This window comes from Neovison vison, chromosome 13, assembly GCF_020171115.1.
Source record: "Neovison vison isolate M4711 chromosome 13, ASM_NN_V1, whole genome shotgun sequence".
Taxonomy (NCBI): Eukaryota; Metazoa; Chordata; class Mammalia; order Carnivora; family Mustelidae; genus Neogale; species Neogale vison.
This window is the reverse complement of record NC_058103.1, coordinates 111,612,871-111,627,210: the sequence shown is the minus strand read 5'-3', so window position 1 is coordinate 111,627,210 and position 14,340 is coordinate 111,612,871. Positions and strand designations below refer to the sequence as shown.

At 36.1% G+C, this 14,340-nt stretch overlaps 1 protein-coding gene across 2 annotated transcripts in view; it reads left to right on the top strand.

Moving 5' to 3' along the window:
- The window catches only part of UNC13C (unc-13 homolog C), a 599,404-nt gene that overhangs the window by 377,194 nt on the left and 207,870 nt on the right, over positions 1–14,340 (top strand). For both annotated transcript variants that reach the window (XM_044230120.1, XM_044230119.1), the window contains exon 20: positions 5,721–5,854. In XM_044230120.1, coding sequence (XP_044086055.1) covers positions 5,721–5,854 — 134 coding nt within the window. The remainder of the gene's footprint in view (positions 1–5,720; positions 5,855–14,340) is intronic.

Sequence of the window (14,340 nt, the reverse complement as noted above, 5' to 3'; positions counted from 1 at the left end):
AAGCAGGTAGATGAAAGGTCATGAACTTGTAAATGGTCTAAGTAAGTGGTGAGTAGAACTTTGCCAGAAGCAAAAAAGAAAAAAAACAGTAATAGGAAATGTTGATACCACCTTCAAAAGGATGTTCCATTTATATATATATATATATATATATATATATATATATATATATGGAGATTTAGGTCATCAATTAAAATTATTAATGCTTCCATTTACAGTGGCTTTCAAACTTTTTAATTAAGGGAGCTGTCATAAACTCTGTTAATCAGCCTTAATTTGTTCCTTTATGACTTAGCAAACAAAATCCAACTCTGTTTTCTATTTAACTTGAATAATTTTTAACTTGAGGAGAATGGAGGGTAGAACAAAGGCCATTCCCTTGAGAACATGAAATTTTCAAGGTCTGGGTGTTCTGACTTTTAGGACGTTATGTGACCTTAGATGGACCACTTTAAACTAGGTCAGCCTTTGTTTTCTCTTCTGTAGAACACAGGAATTACCATAACTATTTGTAGCCTTTTCGGCACTATAAGGTGATTACAGAACAAAGAAAAGAGGTATAGTGATGTGAGGGGCCGGGTGTCTATGAGCTCTTGGCAAAAGTTGAAAAGATGTGAGATAAAAAAAGATTTGCATTTCCTTGTGCCTTTGTGTTTCTCTTCTTCCTTCCTCAGACCAAAATAAATAATTGTTCCAGCACTTCAACCACTCAAGTCAAACATTTAAATCTCTTTCTCTTTTCCTATTTTTACTGTACCTCGGTAGCAAATCCAATGCCCTTGACTTCTAAATCCAGAAAAGCCATGATTATCCTGAGTAGTGACACTGTGAGGTCAGGGCCCCACTCTCAGCAAAGATCCCAAGCTAACTGGCAGTGCCACCACGGGTTCCAGGGCCACCGTGGGTCCAGTTCAGGGTCTCTGCCATTCCTTGTGGAAGCTGTTTCAAATCTTTACTATTTATTCCTCCTCTTCTCTCAGGATAGAAATTCTTAGCTATTCTTTCTCACCATTAACAAGTCTTACCTGCAAGACTATCTTCTGACTGGAAGAAGTCATGTTTTTCAGTTGTTTGAGGCCAATTCTTCCACATACACTCTGGATCCCTTTCCAATTTCAGCTCACTCCCACACCTATATCTCTCTTTCATAATATTGTATTATTTTCCTTATTCGTATTTTTCTCCAAGGTCTTTCCTCTGGTCATATAGTCTCCCTCTCTCTGAGTAATCTTCTTTACTTCATAATTTCAGCTACCACATATACCCTGGAATTCTTCTAGCTACATCAGCAGTCTAGGATGTTACTTGAAAATCCAAACGTATCTACCCAGTTGCCTTCTGGGTAGTCCCACTTGATTTTCCCTCTCTCTCTTCCTTTTTACCACTTAGGCAATGAATTTGGTCAACTTCACTTAATAACCATTTCATAAATATTTTCATGAGTCTATCAGTTTTCCTCATTAACTATTTCATTAGTTTAACTTCAACTAAACTTCTTGGTACTGACAAATCATTTAAAACAAAATGTAATTAAGTAGTCCCATGTTTGACATCTTCTACTGGTCCTCCTCAAGTAGGGTTTAAATGTTAATTCCTTGGGGCGCCTGGGTGGTGCAGTGGGTTAAGCCCCTACCTTCGGCTTAGGTCATGGTCTCAGGGTCCTGGGATTGAGCCCTGCATGGGGCTCCCTGATCAGCAGGGAGCCTTCTTCTCCACACCCCACCCCTGCTCCGCCCACTTGCCTCTCTGCCTGCTTGTGATCTCTGTCAAATAAATAAAATCTTTAAAAAATAAAATATAAAATATAAAATAAATAAAATAAAAATAAAAATAAATAAATAAATAAATAAATAAATGTTAATTCCTTGACCTGACACACAGGTCCTAAAGGATTTGACCACTGTAACTATCTTTGCAGTCTTTTGTTTCCCAAAGTAAGTTCAGAGGAAGATTATTCTGTGGGAAGTTGTGCAAGAATGAGATAAGGGGAAGAGGAGGTGGGTGGAGGGCTTTGTCAAGTTCAAATACACTTGAGGAACGAATGTTCCATTTTTAGCTCTCAGAGTAGTGGTTTTCAAACTAGTCTGAGTTAGTAACACAAGCAATTCTAGGAACTTAATTATATATGCAAATTTTTAGGCCTCACCTTGGATCTGGTGAGTCAACAACTCTGGGGTGAGGACAGCCCGTCCGTGATTGAGCAAGCTTTTCTAACAGTGCTGCTGAATGCTAAAGTTGGAGAACCACCATCTTAGAGAATCACAGGGCATAGTAGCATGTTACTCCAAAAATCCAGAAAACATTGATTTAACTTTGTTTTAAGCAAGCATTTTCTCACTTGCTCTGAGCATGGACTGTGTGTGTGTGTGTGTGTGTATAAATAATGCTGATATCCACTAGAACCAATGATAGAGAAACACAGTGTGTCAAAAGGCTATATCCTTGTATCCTAACATTGCTGGTAATTCTGCAATTATGTATCTGTCATGTACTTTTGCATTTCAGTATCACCTTACTTTACTAAATATCTTCCCCAACCCTTGCCTAGCCAACTCCTTAGAGGAGGGGTTTCAAAATTATATACTTATTAACAAATACATGGAATGCCCCATATTTTATAACCGATTTGATATGTCGTGTAAGCCCCACATTAACATGAAGATGGTATCTGTTATTTTGATACTTTTTTCCTCACATGTAATGGTTCTTTCTATATGGAAATCTATATTCATATTTTCTCATTTGACATATTATAGTGTATATCTTTTCAGCCTGTCTGGTAAAGCTTTTCTGTATTGAAATATCCTTTATAAACATGACCATTAGAAACTTACTTTGACTGATTCTACACCCTGGCGACTTTTCCGCATCACGAATTTTCTTTTCTTATCCTCTCACAGCTTTTCTCATCCCTTTTACTTAATTTCCATTAAGAAAATAAGGTTTAGTCACTGTAATTCTAATGGTCATAATCAAAATCAATCTACTAAGTTATAGTTTTTTGAACTAACTATATTCCCATTTTTTTCCTTGGCATTAATGGGTTTATCATTATATATTATATGGAGTATAAATATATAAGATACATTTTTCTTATAAATATTAATTTTCAAGGGTTTCAGTAAATATTAATGCACTTATTACTAGCTTCCTAAATTTCTGTTACCATTGTCTTATTTTTTCTGACCATAAGATCAAATGCCCTGATAGACCTCTAGGATATTAATAAAGTGTTGCTTGGGAAAAAATTAATCTTTAAGAAATCTGGTAAATATTTCAACATACAGGATTGCATCCCATCCTTTTAAACATGCAGGCTGTTAAAGTGCACTATTAAATTAGGGATAGCTTGATTTATTTTAATGTTATATGGGATATGTAAAAACTTAATGATTCAACATCCAGATTGGTTTATTCTGGGGCAACATACAGAATTTGATGAAAAAACGGTACCATCTGTAATCCTCTAGTGTCATAAAAAAGTATAATGAGAGTAGGATTTGTGACAGCTAAGGGATTTTGAAATTAATACATATTCAACTACTTTATTGTCTCCTTCTTTCTTTATTACTCTTTGCAGAATTACAATAGGTGATTGTGATGTTAGACATGTCATCTAGAGTCATTTTCTTTCATTTAATCATATTACTTGAAATAACCTAGACATATAGTTTGGCTGTATACATATCAGGATGATTAATGACAGTATTAATCAAGGTCAGATGCCTTTGTGAAACAAATGCTATGGCCATCAGAACTAATTTTATTTACAACCTTTATAATCTACCAGGTTCTCTTGATTTTTAAATTCATAGAGGAAGAACTCTATTGAACTTAATCTAATGAGTAAATAATTACATTATTGTGATAATAATAAAATCTTATTCATCAAAGAAAGATAAATTTAAAAAGAAACTCTAACTTGAAAGTAGGCAAAGCTGAATATTTGCAAGCCTGTATTGCTGCCTAATTTTCTTCTTGAAGATCTTCCAATGTGCCTTGATGTACCTTAGGAATTGAAAGAGGAAGCCTGTCTAGAAGTTTCAAGTGGTTCTCCAGGACCACATATACAAGGTTCATAAAAACCTTTGGAGAGTACTTATAGTTCATTCTGGCAATCTGAAGTAATTTGTGCCAGCCACTGATTTTTGGACTAATGTAGCTCTCCAACATTTAATATCTGTTGCATTTTGAGCATAAAGGTAAGTCAGCAGCACTTAGAAGCACCTTAGGAAAATACATGTCCCTAAAGATACATTGTATTTTCCTAAAGGTACATTATAGTGTATGGAGGTCTTTACTAGCAAGTGAATTCAACATAGGGCTATATCTTAGCTTAAGTGAGAACAGTAATGTGGTGCCTCACTCGGGTCAGGTTACGTGCCTTAGGCAGCATTACAAGATATGCATACAGCCATTCAGCAGAAGACAGCTGATCTTTGAGCTGATCTTATCTCTGAGACATAATTGGAAATGGCAATAGTTTGGGCCCCCAAAAATCTAATCCAACTTTTCTACCAGAGAACCCATGAATTTCCTGACCACAAATTGAAGTTTTCAGATATCCTGGACCTATAAGCTTGTAAATCATTTGGCAAAAATAATGAGGGGGGAGCCACATGCTTCCTACTTATTTGTATACTTGAGTGAAAGTTGGCTCTGCCTTTATCTTTTTTGCCTCATTATTTAAGTAAGTAGATATAAATGTAAATGTAAGTAATGTAATTTTTTTTAAAGATTTTATTTATTTGACACAGAGAGAGATCACAAGTAGGCAGAGAGGCGGGCAGAGAGAGAGAGAGGAGGAAGTAGGCTCCCTGCTGAGCAGAGAGCCCGATGCGGAGCTTGATCCCAAAACCCTGGGATCATGACCTGAACTGAAGGCAGAGGCTTTAACCCACTGAGCCACCCAGGTGCCCCAAGTAATGTAATTTTAAGTAAATTGTAAGTAATGTAAGTAAATGTAAAAGAAGTTCTCTAAGAAGATTACCCCACCAAAGAAAACAATTGTATGTGTTGAGTATGATGTTGATATGTGAAACATACAAGATTGTTACTGTACTCTGTTCATCTCATTATAAGCTTAGATCATCCTGGGTAACACTCTCAGAAGTGAGAGCTGGAGAATTCAGTAAGCATGATAAATCAAGGATTCAAATATGATTTAAATATGCACACACACACAAAAGAAAGATACATAACTTTTAGTTGACTAGGCACATTTGTGGGTGGAAGTAGAGTGGTCCATGCCATTCAGAGCACACTTATATACTGTAGAATTTAATGGCACTGGCTTTGTAACCAGGCAGCCCTGAGTTCTGCACACTTACCACCAATGTGACTGTGGACAAAATATTTAGAAAGGATAAATTACACACACATACACACACACACACACACACACACACACACCTTTGTACACACAGAATTCAAACTCTCTCCTTGGAAGAAGCCACATTAAAGGGATGATTTTTACAATAATAATGAATTGCAATTTAGAAAGCACAACCTCCAATTCAAAACCAAAGATGTAGAAATGCAAGCCTGGCCTGGCTGTTGTGACTGTATTCTATGGGAAACCTGAATTTAATAGTTTTAGCTCACATAACCTAAGAATTTTTCCAGAGCCACTTTTTCTCTAATCCTTCCATTTGACAGCGACAAACTAAAGTCATATCATTTACTCTTTTCTTTTACATGTTGTGTGACCTTGTGAGCAGAGTAAGAAACAGGACATTCCTCGGGAAGATCAAGGACCGACCACCAAGAATTTGGATTTTTGGCCCCAGCTGATTACACTGATGGTCACTATTATTGATGAGGATAAAACTGCGTACACACCTGTCCTAAATCAGTAAGTACCTTGTCTTGGCAATGAATGGATTTACTTTCACTAAAGCTTTGAAAACATAAAATATGGGAAGATGGTTTGTACTCATGATTTATACTCCCATTGGAAAAGTTTGTTTTCCAAAATTAAGCTATATAAAGCAGGATTTTTGTATGTTTAGCAGTAAATATCAATTTGGTGATATGATGAGTTTTGAGTTCAAGCCCCATAGAGTGAGATTCTTTGGATATAGAGACAAAGAGTTCCCAAAATTTATTTTTATTTGATGTAGAAAAGTTTCTTCATTTGTTCTTTTCTTAATTACCTCCTTGTCTCAAACAGAACAACAGCAACAACAACAAAACCAACAAAACTATCCCATCGCACTTCCCCTAAAACTAAAATGTTGAAAAGTTGGTAGTAAACATATTTCATTGTGACTTTGTAATAATAAAGATTTGTCAAAAGAACACCTGCTTTCAAAGTAGTTCTGTACCATGGATGTATTGCAGTATGTAACAGAATAAGTCCATTTTCTCAAGTAACAATGTTAAGCCTATGCCCCCTTGCATAGAATTTGCAAATTATGAGCAGAGAGACAAGCAGATGACTTGAAATTCATGGCCATTCTAGAATAACAGATTCTAGAAGAGTCTAAAATTATTAATTTATCAAAATGTCACTTGCTATGAGAACTTGGACAAATTATCTAATTACCGTGAGTCTCAGTTTCCTCATATATTACTAGATAATATCAAAGTTCCAGTCCTAAACAGGCAACCTCAGTGTTGCCTGTTTAGGATTTATCGTATGCCTACATGTCGATGGTTATATAGCAAAAGCAAAATAACAGCTAAGTCTACAAAACTAGGCACTTGCAATGTGATTAATGGAGAGGGTATCCTGACTTATTGGTAATACCTGAAATGCTCTGGGCAGCAAGGATAGCAATAGACAAACCATAAAGTAGAACATGAAATAGATTCAGACTTATTATAGAGAACTTATTTTATTGTTTCTCTATAATGGTCAAGACAGTGTCAAAAAGCTGAAATTTCAGGTACAGAAGGAATAAATTTGAGTGTCCCAATTTTCCTCCTTTGCTTGTTCCATAACTGTCAATTTTCACCTGCCCCCAGTTCCTAACTGTGAAGAAACTGATCCTTTTTGATATGCAACCATGATAACGACATTAGGCTTGCCTTTATATGTTCTTCTCCCTTGCCCTGTTAAACTCACCTTTTCTGCCTGAAGACCAGAGTACCTACCTCCTATGACCCTCTATAGAGACTCTGTGGTTTTACTTTCTTCTGATAGCTCAGGACTGTATCTTCTCTTTTCTTTTTTATTTTTTTTTAAAGTATTAAATTCATGTATGTATGTATGTAGAGGGGGAGAGAAGGAGCATGAATATGGGGAGGGGCAGTAGGAGAGGGAGAGAAAATCTCAAGCAGACTCTGAGCTGAGTGTGCATAGCTGCACCGGGGGCACAATCCTATGACCCTGAGATCACAAACTGAGCTGAAGTTAAGACGTGGATGCTTAACTGACTGAGCCACCCAGGTGCCTTTCTCTTTTAATATATGACATGTCATCCACTCATCTTGGGCAGCTTTATGGAACAGATATGTTTTCTCCTTCATCCTTTGGACCTTCTTTGAGGCAGGGTAGATTTCCTGAAGATAGGGAGATCAATACATGTTTTATGCGCTTGATCTGGTATAGGCCATTTGGTAAATGACTGTTGAATGAAAATAGATATCTTCTCAGAAATGCTAATTGAAAGTTACGTGAAAAAGATTTTCCTTCTAATCAGAGAAATTCTTTACATTTACCAAATACTAGAAATCCAGGTATGACTAGTAAAAGATATATCATAAAATCATGGAATCAAAGTTTCCCAGAATTATTTTTAATCATATACTATAAAATATATACAAAGATTTTATTTAATTTTTTGGAACTATATAAAAAGAAGTGGAGGAAATACATTTAGTTATGGCAAAAATTTAAATTATGACCTAAGTTAAGTCTACTAAGTATAAAAAGAGGCAATGAGACAAGAAAGAGATATCTTTGTTTTGCTTTTTATTTTTGTTTTTAATTTAATGTCAGAGTTTAGAGTCACTTTTTTTTTTCCTGTGAGCACCTAGCCCTAAAAAAACTTGAATGCCTTCCTGGTATTTGGAAAATATAGTTTCATGATCTTATTTGCTCAGATTCTCAGGCTATTTTAAAGACGTATTCAAATTTATGATAATTTATAATAATTATAGAATGGACACTTGAGAAAAGAGGTTTTTTTTTTTTAATATTAGTATATATCCAGGCATTTATATTGGTTGAATGAATAAAGAAATTAAAGTAAAGCTTATATGTAGTTAACATCTCTTCTTTCTGTTCCTACTTCATTATTAATAGGTATATAAACAATGAATCTTAGAACACTAAAAAAAATTACCAAAAAAAGAAAAAAATAGGTACAATAGAGTATTTGAGCAATATTTATTCACATTTTCAAAATTTATTAAGGAGCTTTCTAGATGCTCATAAAAATTTCACTATTTTATTAAAATTGAAAACCATTAATTATTTTCAGATAGTAAGGTGTGGTTCTCTCTCTCCCTTGTTAACATTTATTGAAGTATAATTCAGTACAATAAAACAGCACATTTGAATTATATAATTTGACTAGTTTTGGCATATATATCTAGTCACAAAACTCTCACCACAATCAAGATAATTAACATATTTATCACCCTAATAAGTTTCCATATGCCTTCTGTACTCACTCCAGGAAACCACTAGGCTGACTTCTGATACTATAAATTAGTTTAGAAATTTTATTTTTTTTATGTAAAAGAATCATATGTACATTTTTTTGGGTCTAATTCTTTCCCTCATCACAACTATTTTGAGATTCAAACAGGTTGTTGTGTGTAGCAATACTTTGTATTTTTTTATTTTTTATACTTTTTATTTCTGAGTAATATTCCACTATAAGATATACCCCAAAATGTTCCTCCATTCCTCTTTTAGGATTAGGGTCAAAATTTGTTGCTTTTTTGCCCCCAGGTTAGGTTGCTATGAATTTTTGTTTACAAGTTTCTGCATAGACATATTCTTTCTTTTCTTTTGGGTCACATGGTAGGTACATGATTTGTATTCTTAAAATAGCTGAACTTCTTTCCAAAGTGGTTGTACATTGCCAAAACTTAATATGGTTAGGATTTTTTTTAGTCATTCAGATAGGTGTATAGTGGCATCTTACTGTGGTTTTACTTTTTATTTATTTAAAAAAATTTTTTTTTAAAGATTTTATTTATTTATTTGACAGAGAGAGATTACAAGGAAGCAGAGAGGCAGGCAGAGACAGAGGAAGGGAAGTAGGCCCCCTGCTGAGCAGAAAGCCCCATGTGGGACTCGATCCCAGGACCCTGAGATCATGACCTGAGCCGAAGGCAGCGGCTTAACCCACTGAGCCACCCAAGCGCCCCAGAGCTTTTTAAAATTTTTGATGGAGTAGTCCAATTTATTAATTTATAATTTGAGCTTTTTGTGTCCTATTTAAGAAATCTTTGCAACACCCACAAACCAACTTTTAATATCACAGTTTTCTTCTAGATGTCTTACGTTGAGATCTATGATTCATTTCAAGTTATATTTTTATATGTGGTATAATATAGATTTTAAGATTCTTTGGGATTTTCTTTTTCGTGCTTTTCTTTTTAATTCCACTTGTTAAAAGAATTATCCTTTCTCCACTGAATTAATTTGGCAACTTTGTCAAAAATTAGTTGGCTATACTTGTGAGAGTAACTCTGTATTCTTTGTTCCATTGATTTATTGATCCATATGTCTATCAGTTTAGTGATGATGAAATTCTTCGGCTTTTGTTTATCTGGAAAAATTCTTTACCTCTTTCAATTCTGAAGGACAGTTTTGCCAGCTGGAGTATTCTTGGTTGGCAGTTATCGTTTTTCCTTTCAGCCTTTTGAATGTATCATCTCATTCCCTCCTGGGCTGCAGTTTCCTCTGAAAGTCCACTGATCACCTATGGGAATCTCCTGGGAATAGCAAGTTGTTTTTCTCTTCCTGCTTTAAGATTCTCTCTTTGTCTTTTATTTTTTCTCTTTGTTGAAGTTCTCACTTTGTTCATGCATTGATCTCATGACCTTAATGAGCATGTTTACAACCATTATTTTGAGATCTCAATTGGGTAAATCACTTACCTCCGTTTCACTAAAATCAGTTTCTGGTGATGTAACTTGGTTTTTGTTTGTTTGTTACATAGTCCCCTGTTTCTTCATTTTCCTTGACTGTTTTGGTTTCTGCACTTTAGAAAAAACAGCCACCTCTTCCAGTCTTGACAGAATGGGTCTCATCAGTCACCCCAGCCTGAGTTCCAGGTTGTCTCTCAAGCATTTATGATTATCCAGGCCACAGGGTTTTTTTGTTTTGTTTTGTTTTGTTTTATTTTTTTTTTTTAGTCTCCCATAGTTGAGTGTTTGTCAAGACTTGTCAGTGTCCCCAAAGGGGGATGGGGATAGCAGTCAGCATGTAGATGCAGGCTAATTAGAAGCCAGACCCTGAAGCAACCACTGGAAAAATATGTAGTTAAGCCGAGAAACTTGGAAAATGGACATTTTTGCGTATTCCTTCTGCACTGGGCCCTGGGGGTGGGGGAGGGGATGCTCCTATATGTGTTGAAAAGCTGCTGCTTTGTTTGCTATAGTCCTGTGGGACTCGTGAATGCAAGACCCACGGACTGTCAGATGTAGGTGATGTGGGATCCCATCCCTCAGAAGCCATAAGTTGGGGCACCAAATGTGCAGACAACCTCCTTTCAGGGAGGTACTTGTAATTTGGTTTTGTTGTTGGAGCAATCCAGAGGGATACTGTCTGTAATTTCTTTTAGCTTCCTTCAAAAGATACATATAGTAAAGTTTCAGTTTTTCTCTCTGAATTATATAGATCAGGACCAATGTGTTGAGTAGGAAACGGACCAGTTTTCAAAGATCTATTTGATATGCAGTGATAAAGTATGCTGCTTTTATGTTCTCAAGGTGTGGGATGAACCAGAGCATTATGTCCAAATCATTAAAAAACAAAACAAAACAAAACAGAATATTTTATTTGCTGCTTGAGGAGATTGGATTTAAGATACTTTAAACAGGGACTTCTATCTTGTTCTTTCTATTTTGGAGCTAATGCTGTTCAAAGTATTAAAGCTGTTGATTTGTTTAAACTGTGGCTTCCATTTGCAACAATGTGAATGAAACTTGTGGGTATTATGCTAAGTGAAGTAAGGCAGACTAAGGAAAAACAAATAACATTCAATTCCAAGCATAAGAAGAATCTAAAAAAAAGAAGAAACAAAAAGCAGAGTCAGATATAAATACAGAGAATAAACTGGTGTTTGCTGCATAGGAAGGTGATGGAAATGGGCAAAATTGCTGAAGGGAGCAGGAAGCATAAGCTTCTAGTTTCAGAATAAACAAGTCATGGGAATAAAAGGCACAGCAAAGAGAATATAGTCAACAATATTTTAATAGCATTGTATGGTGACAGGTGGTAGCTACACTTGTAAACATAGTATAACACATAGAGATGTTGAATCACTGTGTTGTATACCTAAAATTACTATAACATTGTGTGTTACATATAGTAATTATGTGTGTGTAACATGTGTGTAAGTATAGTAAAAAAATTTTTTTTAAATTGTCTTTTTAGTGAAGTGACTTCTTTTTGTTTTAAGATGTTATTTTTTTATTTATTGGTCCAACAGAGAGAGGGAGCACAGCAGGGGAAATGGCAGGCAGAGGGAGAGGCAGGCTCGCTGCTGATCAAGGAGCCCGATGCCGGACTCAGTCCTGGGACCCTGGCATCATGACCTGAGCCAAAGGCAGCTGCTTAACTGACTGAGCCACCCAGGCATCCCTCAAAAACAAAACAAAACCAAAAAAACTTGTAAACACTAAAATTTAAAATGTCTTACAAAACTGTTTATCATTCTAAAAAGTAGAGCGTCTGTATAATGCATCCTTATATCCATCACTCACATTCAACAATTACCAAGATTTTGTCATATTTTCCTCATATATACTTTGAGCTTTTTTTTTTCTTTGCTGAGTTTTCTTGAGCAAAACTCAGACATCGTATCATTTCATCTCTACATACTTCATTATTCATGTCAAAAACTGATGACTATTTTGTTGTATATCATAATTAATAACATCACCGGTAATGCCATGGTATTGAGTTTTCTGTTCCACAGTTAAATACTGCTATTTTTCCTTAAAAATGCCTTTTTATGTTTGTTTGTTTTTAAAGATTCTGTTCATTTACTTGACAGACAGAGATCACAAGCAGGCAGAGAAGCAGGCAGAGAGGGGAGGAAGCACGCTCCCTGCTGAGTCAGATGCAGGGCTGGACCCCAGGACCCCGGGATCATGACCTGAGCCAAAGGCAGAGGCCTTAACCCACAGAGCCACCCAGGCGCCCCTTACGTTTGTTTTCATCAGGATCCAAATAAGGCTCACATCCTACATTTGGCAACTATGTAGCCCTGCTCTCTTATGGAGGCCATACTCATTGCCCTTTAGAATGTTGTGCTTTCTGGATCACTAATTTTTTGGACCTCTTTTTTATATTTAACTTGTTCCTCCGTTTATGATACTCCCCACATTTGTATATTAACTTTAGAAGCTCTTTCAGGTTCCTTTCAGTGATCTTTTTCAAGATACTGAACAGATAATCCTGCGTACTTCCTACTCCTTCATGTCAAGGGTCAAGTTAAGTCTGGCTGTTTCCCCTGTGGTGATGCTAAGATGAGTCTGTGCTTGCAGCCTGATCCCTGCACTCCAGAATTCTCTGTTGACTTCTCCTCTGATGCTTTTGATTATTTATAATCAGTTCAAAAACCATTTATTCCAATAGGGACTGCAAAATTGTGGTTCTGTAATACTTTTCCTTCAATATTTGTTAGTTAGAATTTTTTCTGTAATGAAGAGCTTCCCTTTATCGACTAGGCTTACTTACTTGATTACCCTGAAATAGAATAAGGACAGGAAAGATAGGGCAAATGCTTAATTTTTTCTCTTAGCTGAAAGACTTTTATTCCATTTTTTATTTCCTGCTCTATTTACTTTTATCATTTTTCATTAACATTCTCATTTAAATTGAACAAATACATATTGAATACTCAATATATGTCAGGCACAAAGCAAAGTCGGAGACCCAAAGATTTAGTTGGAAAAGAGATATGTACAAAATTAAACATTGGTCTTCAATTGCTTAATCACTGTGTCTGCCACATCACAAGTCATTCTGGAATTCAATTCTTTTCCTCATAGTCCCTTGTTGAGGTAACCTAATGAGAAAAACTTGGTTTGCTCTCTGGTTTAGACTGAGAAATCCAAAGAATGAGACAGTGGACAAAGGAGAATAGACACTGAAAGGTTACAGGTTTGGAGATATGTATAGTAAGTGATCTCACATTAAGAATACATCAGGGCAAAGGAAACAAAAGCGAAAATAAACTTTTGGGACTTCATCAAAATCAAAAGCTTCTGCACAGCAAAGGAAACAGTCAAAAAAAAAAGAGGCAACCCATGGAATGGGAGAAGATATTTGCAAATGACAGTACAGACAAAAGGTTGATATCCAGGATCTATAATGAACTCCTCAAACTCAACCCATACGAAACAGGCAAACATATCAAAAAATGGGCAGAAGATATGAACAGACACTTCTCCAATGAAGACATACAAATGGCTATCACACACATGAAAAAATGTTCATCATCATTAGCCCTCAGGGAGATTCAAATTAAAACCACATTGAGATATCACCTTATACCAGTTAGAATGGCCAAAATTAACAACACAGGAAACAACATGTGTTGGAGAGGATGTGGAGAAAGAGAAACCCTCTTACACTGTTGGTGGGAATGCAAGCTGGTGCAGCCTCTTTGGAGAACAGTGTGGAGATTCCTCAAGAAAGTAAAAATAGAACTTCCTTATGACCCTGAAATTGCACTCCTGGGTATTTACCCCAAAGATACAGATGTCGTGAAAAGAAGGGCCATGTGTACCCCAATGTTGATAGCAGCAATGGCCACGGTCGCCAAACTATGGAAAGAAACAAGATGCCCTTCAACGGATGAATGGATAAGGAAGATGTGGTCCATATACACTATGGAGTATTATGCCTCCATCAGAAAGGATGAATACCCAACTTTTGTAGCAACATGGACGGGACTGGAAGAGATTATGCTGAGTGAAATAAGTCAAGCAGAGAGAGTCAATTATCATATGGTTTCACTTATTTGTGGAGCATAACAAATATCATGGAGGACAAGGGGTGTTAGAGAGGAGAAGGGAGTTGGGGTAGATTGGAAGGGGAGGTGAATCACGAGAGACTATAGACTCTGAAAAACAATCTGAGGGGTTTGAAGTGGCAGGGGGGTGGGAGGTTGGGGTACCAGGTGGTGGGTATTATAGAGGGCA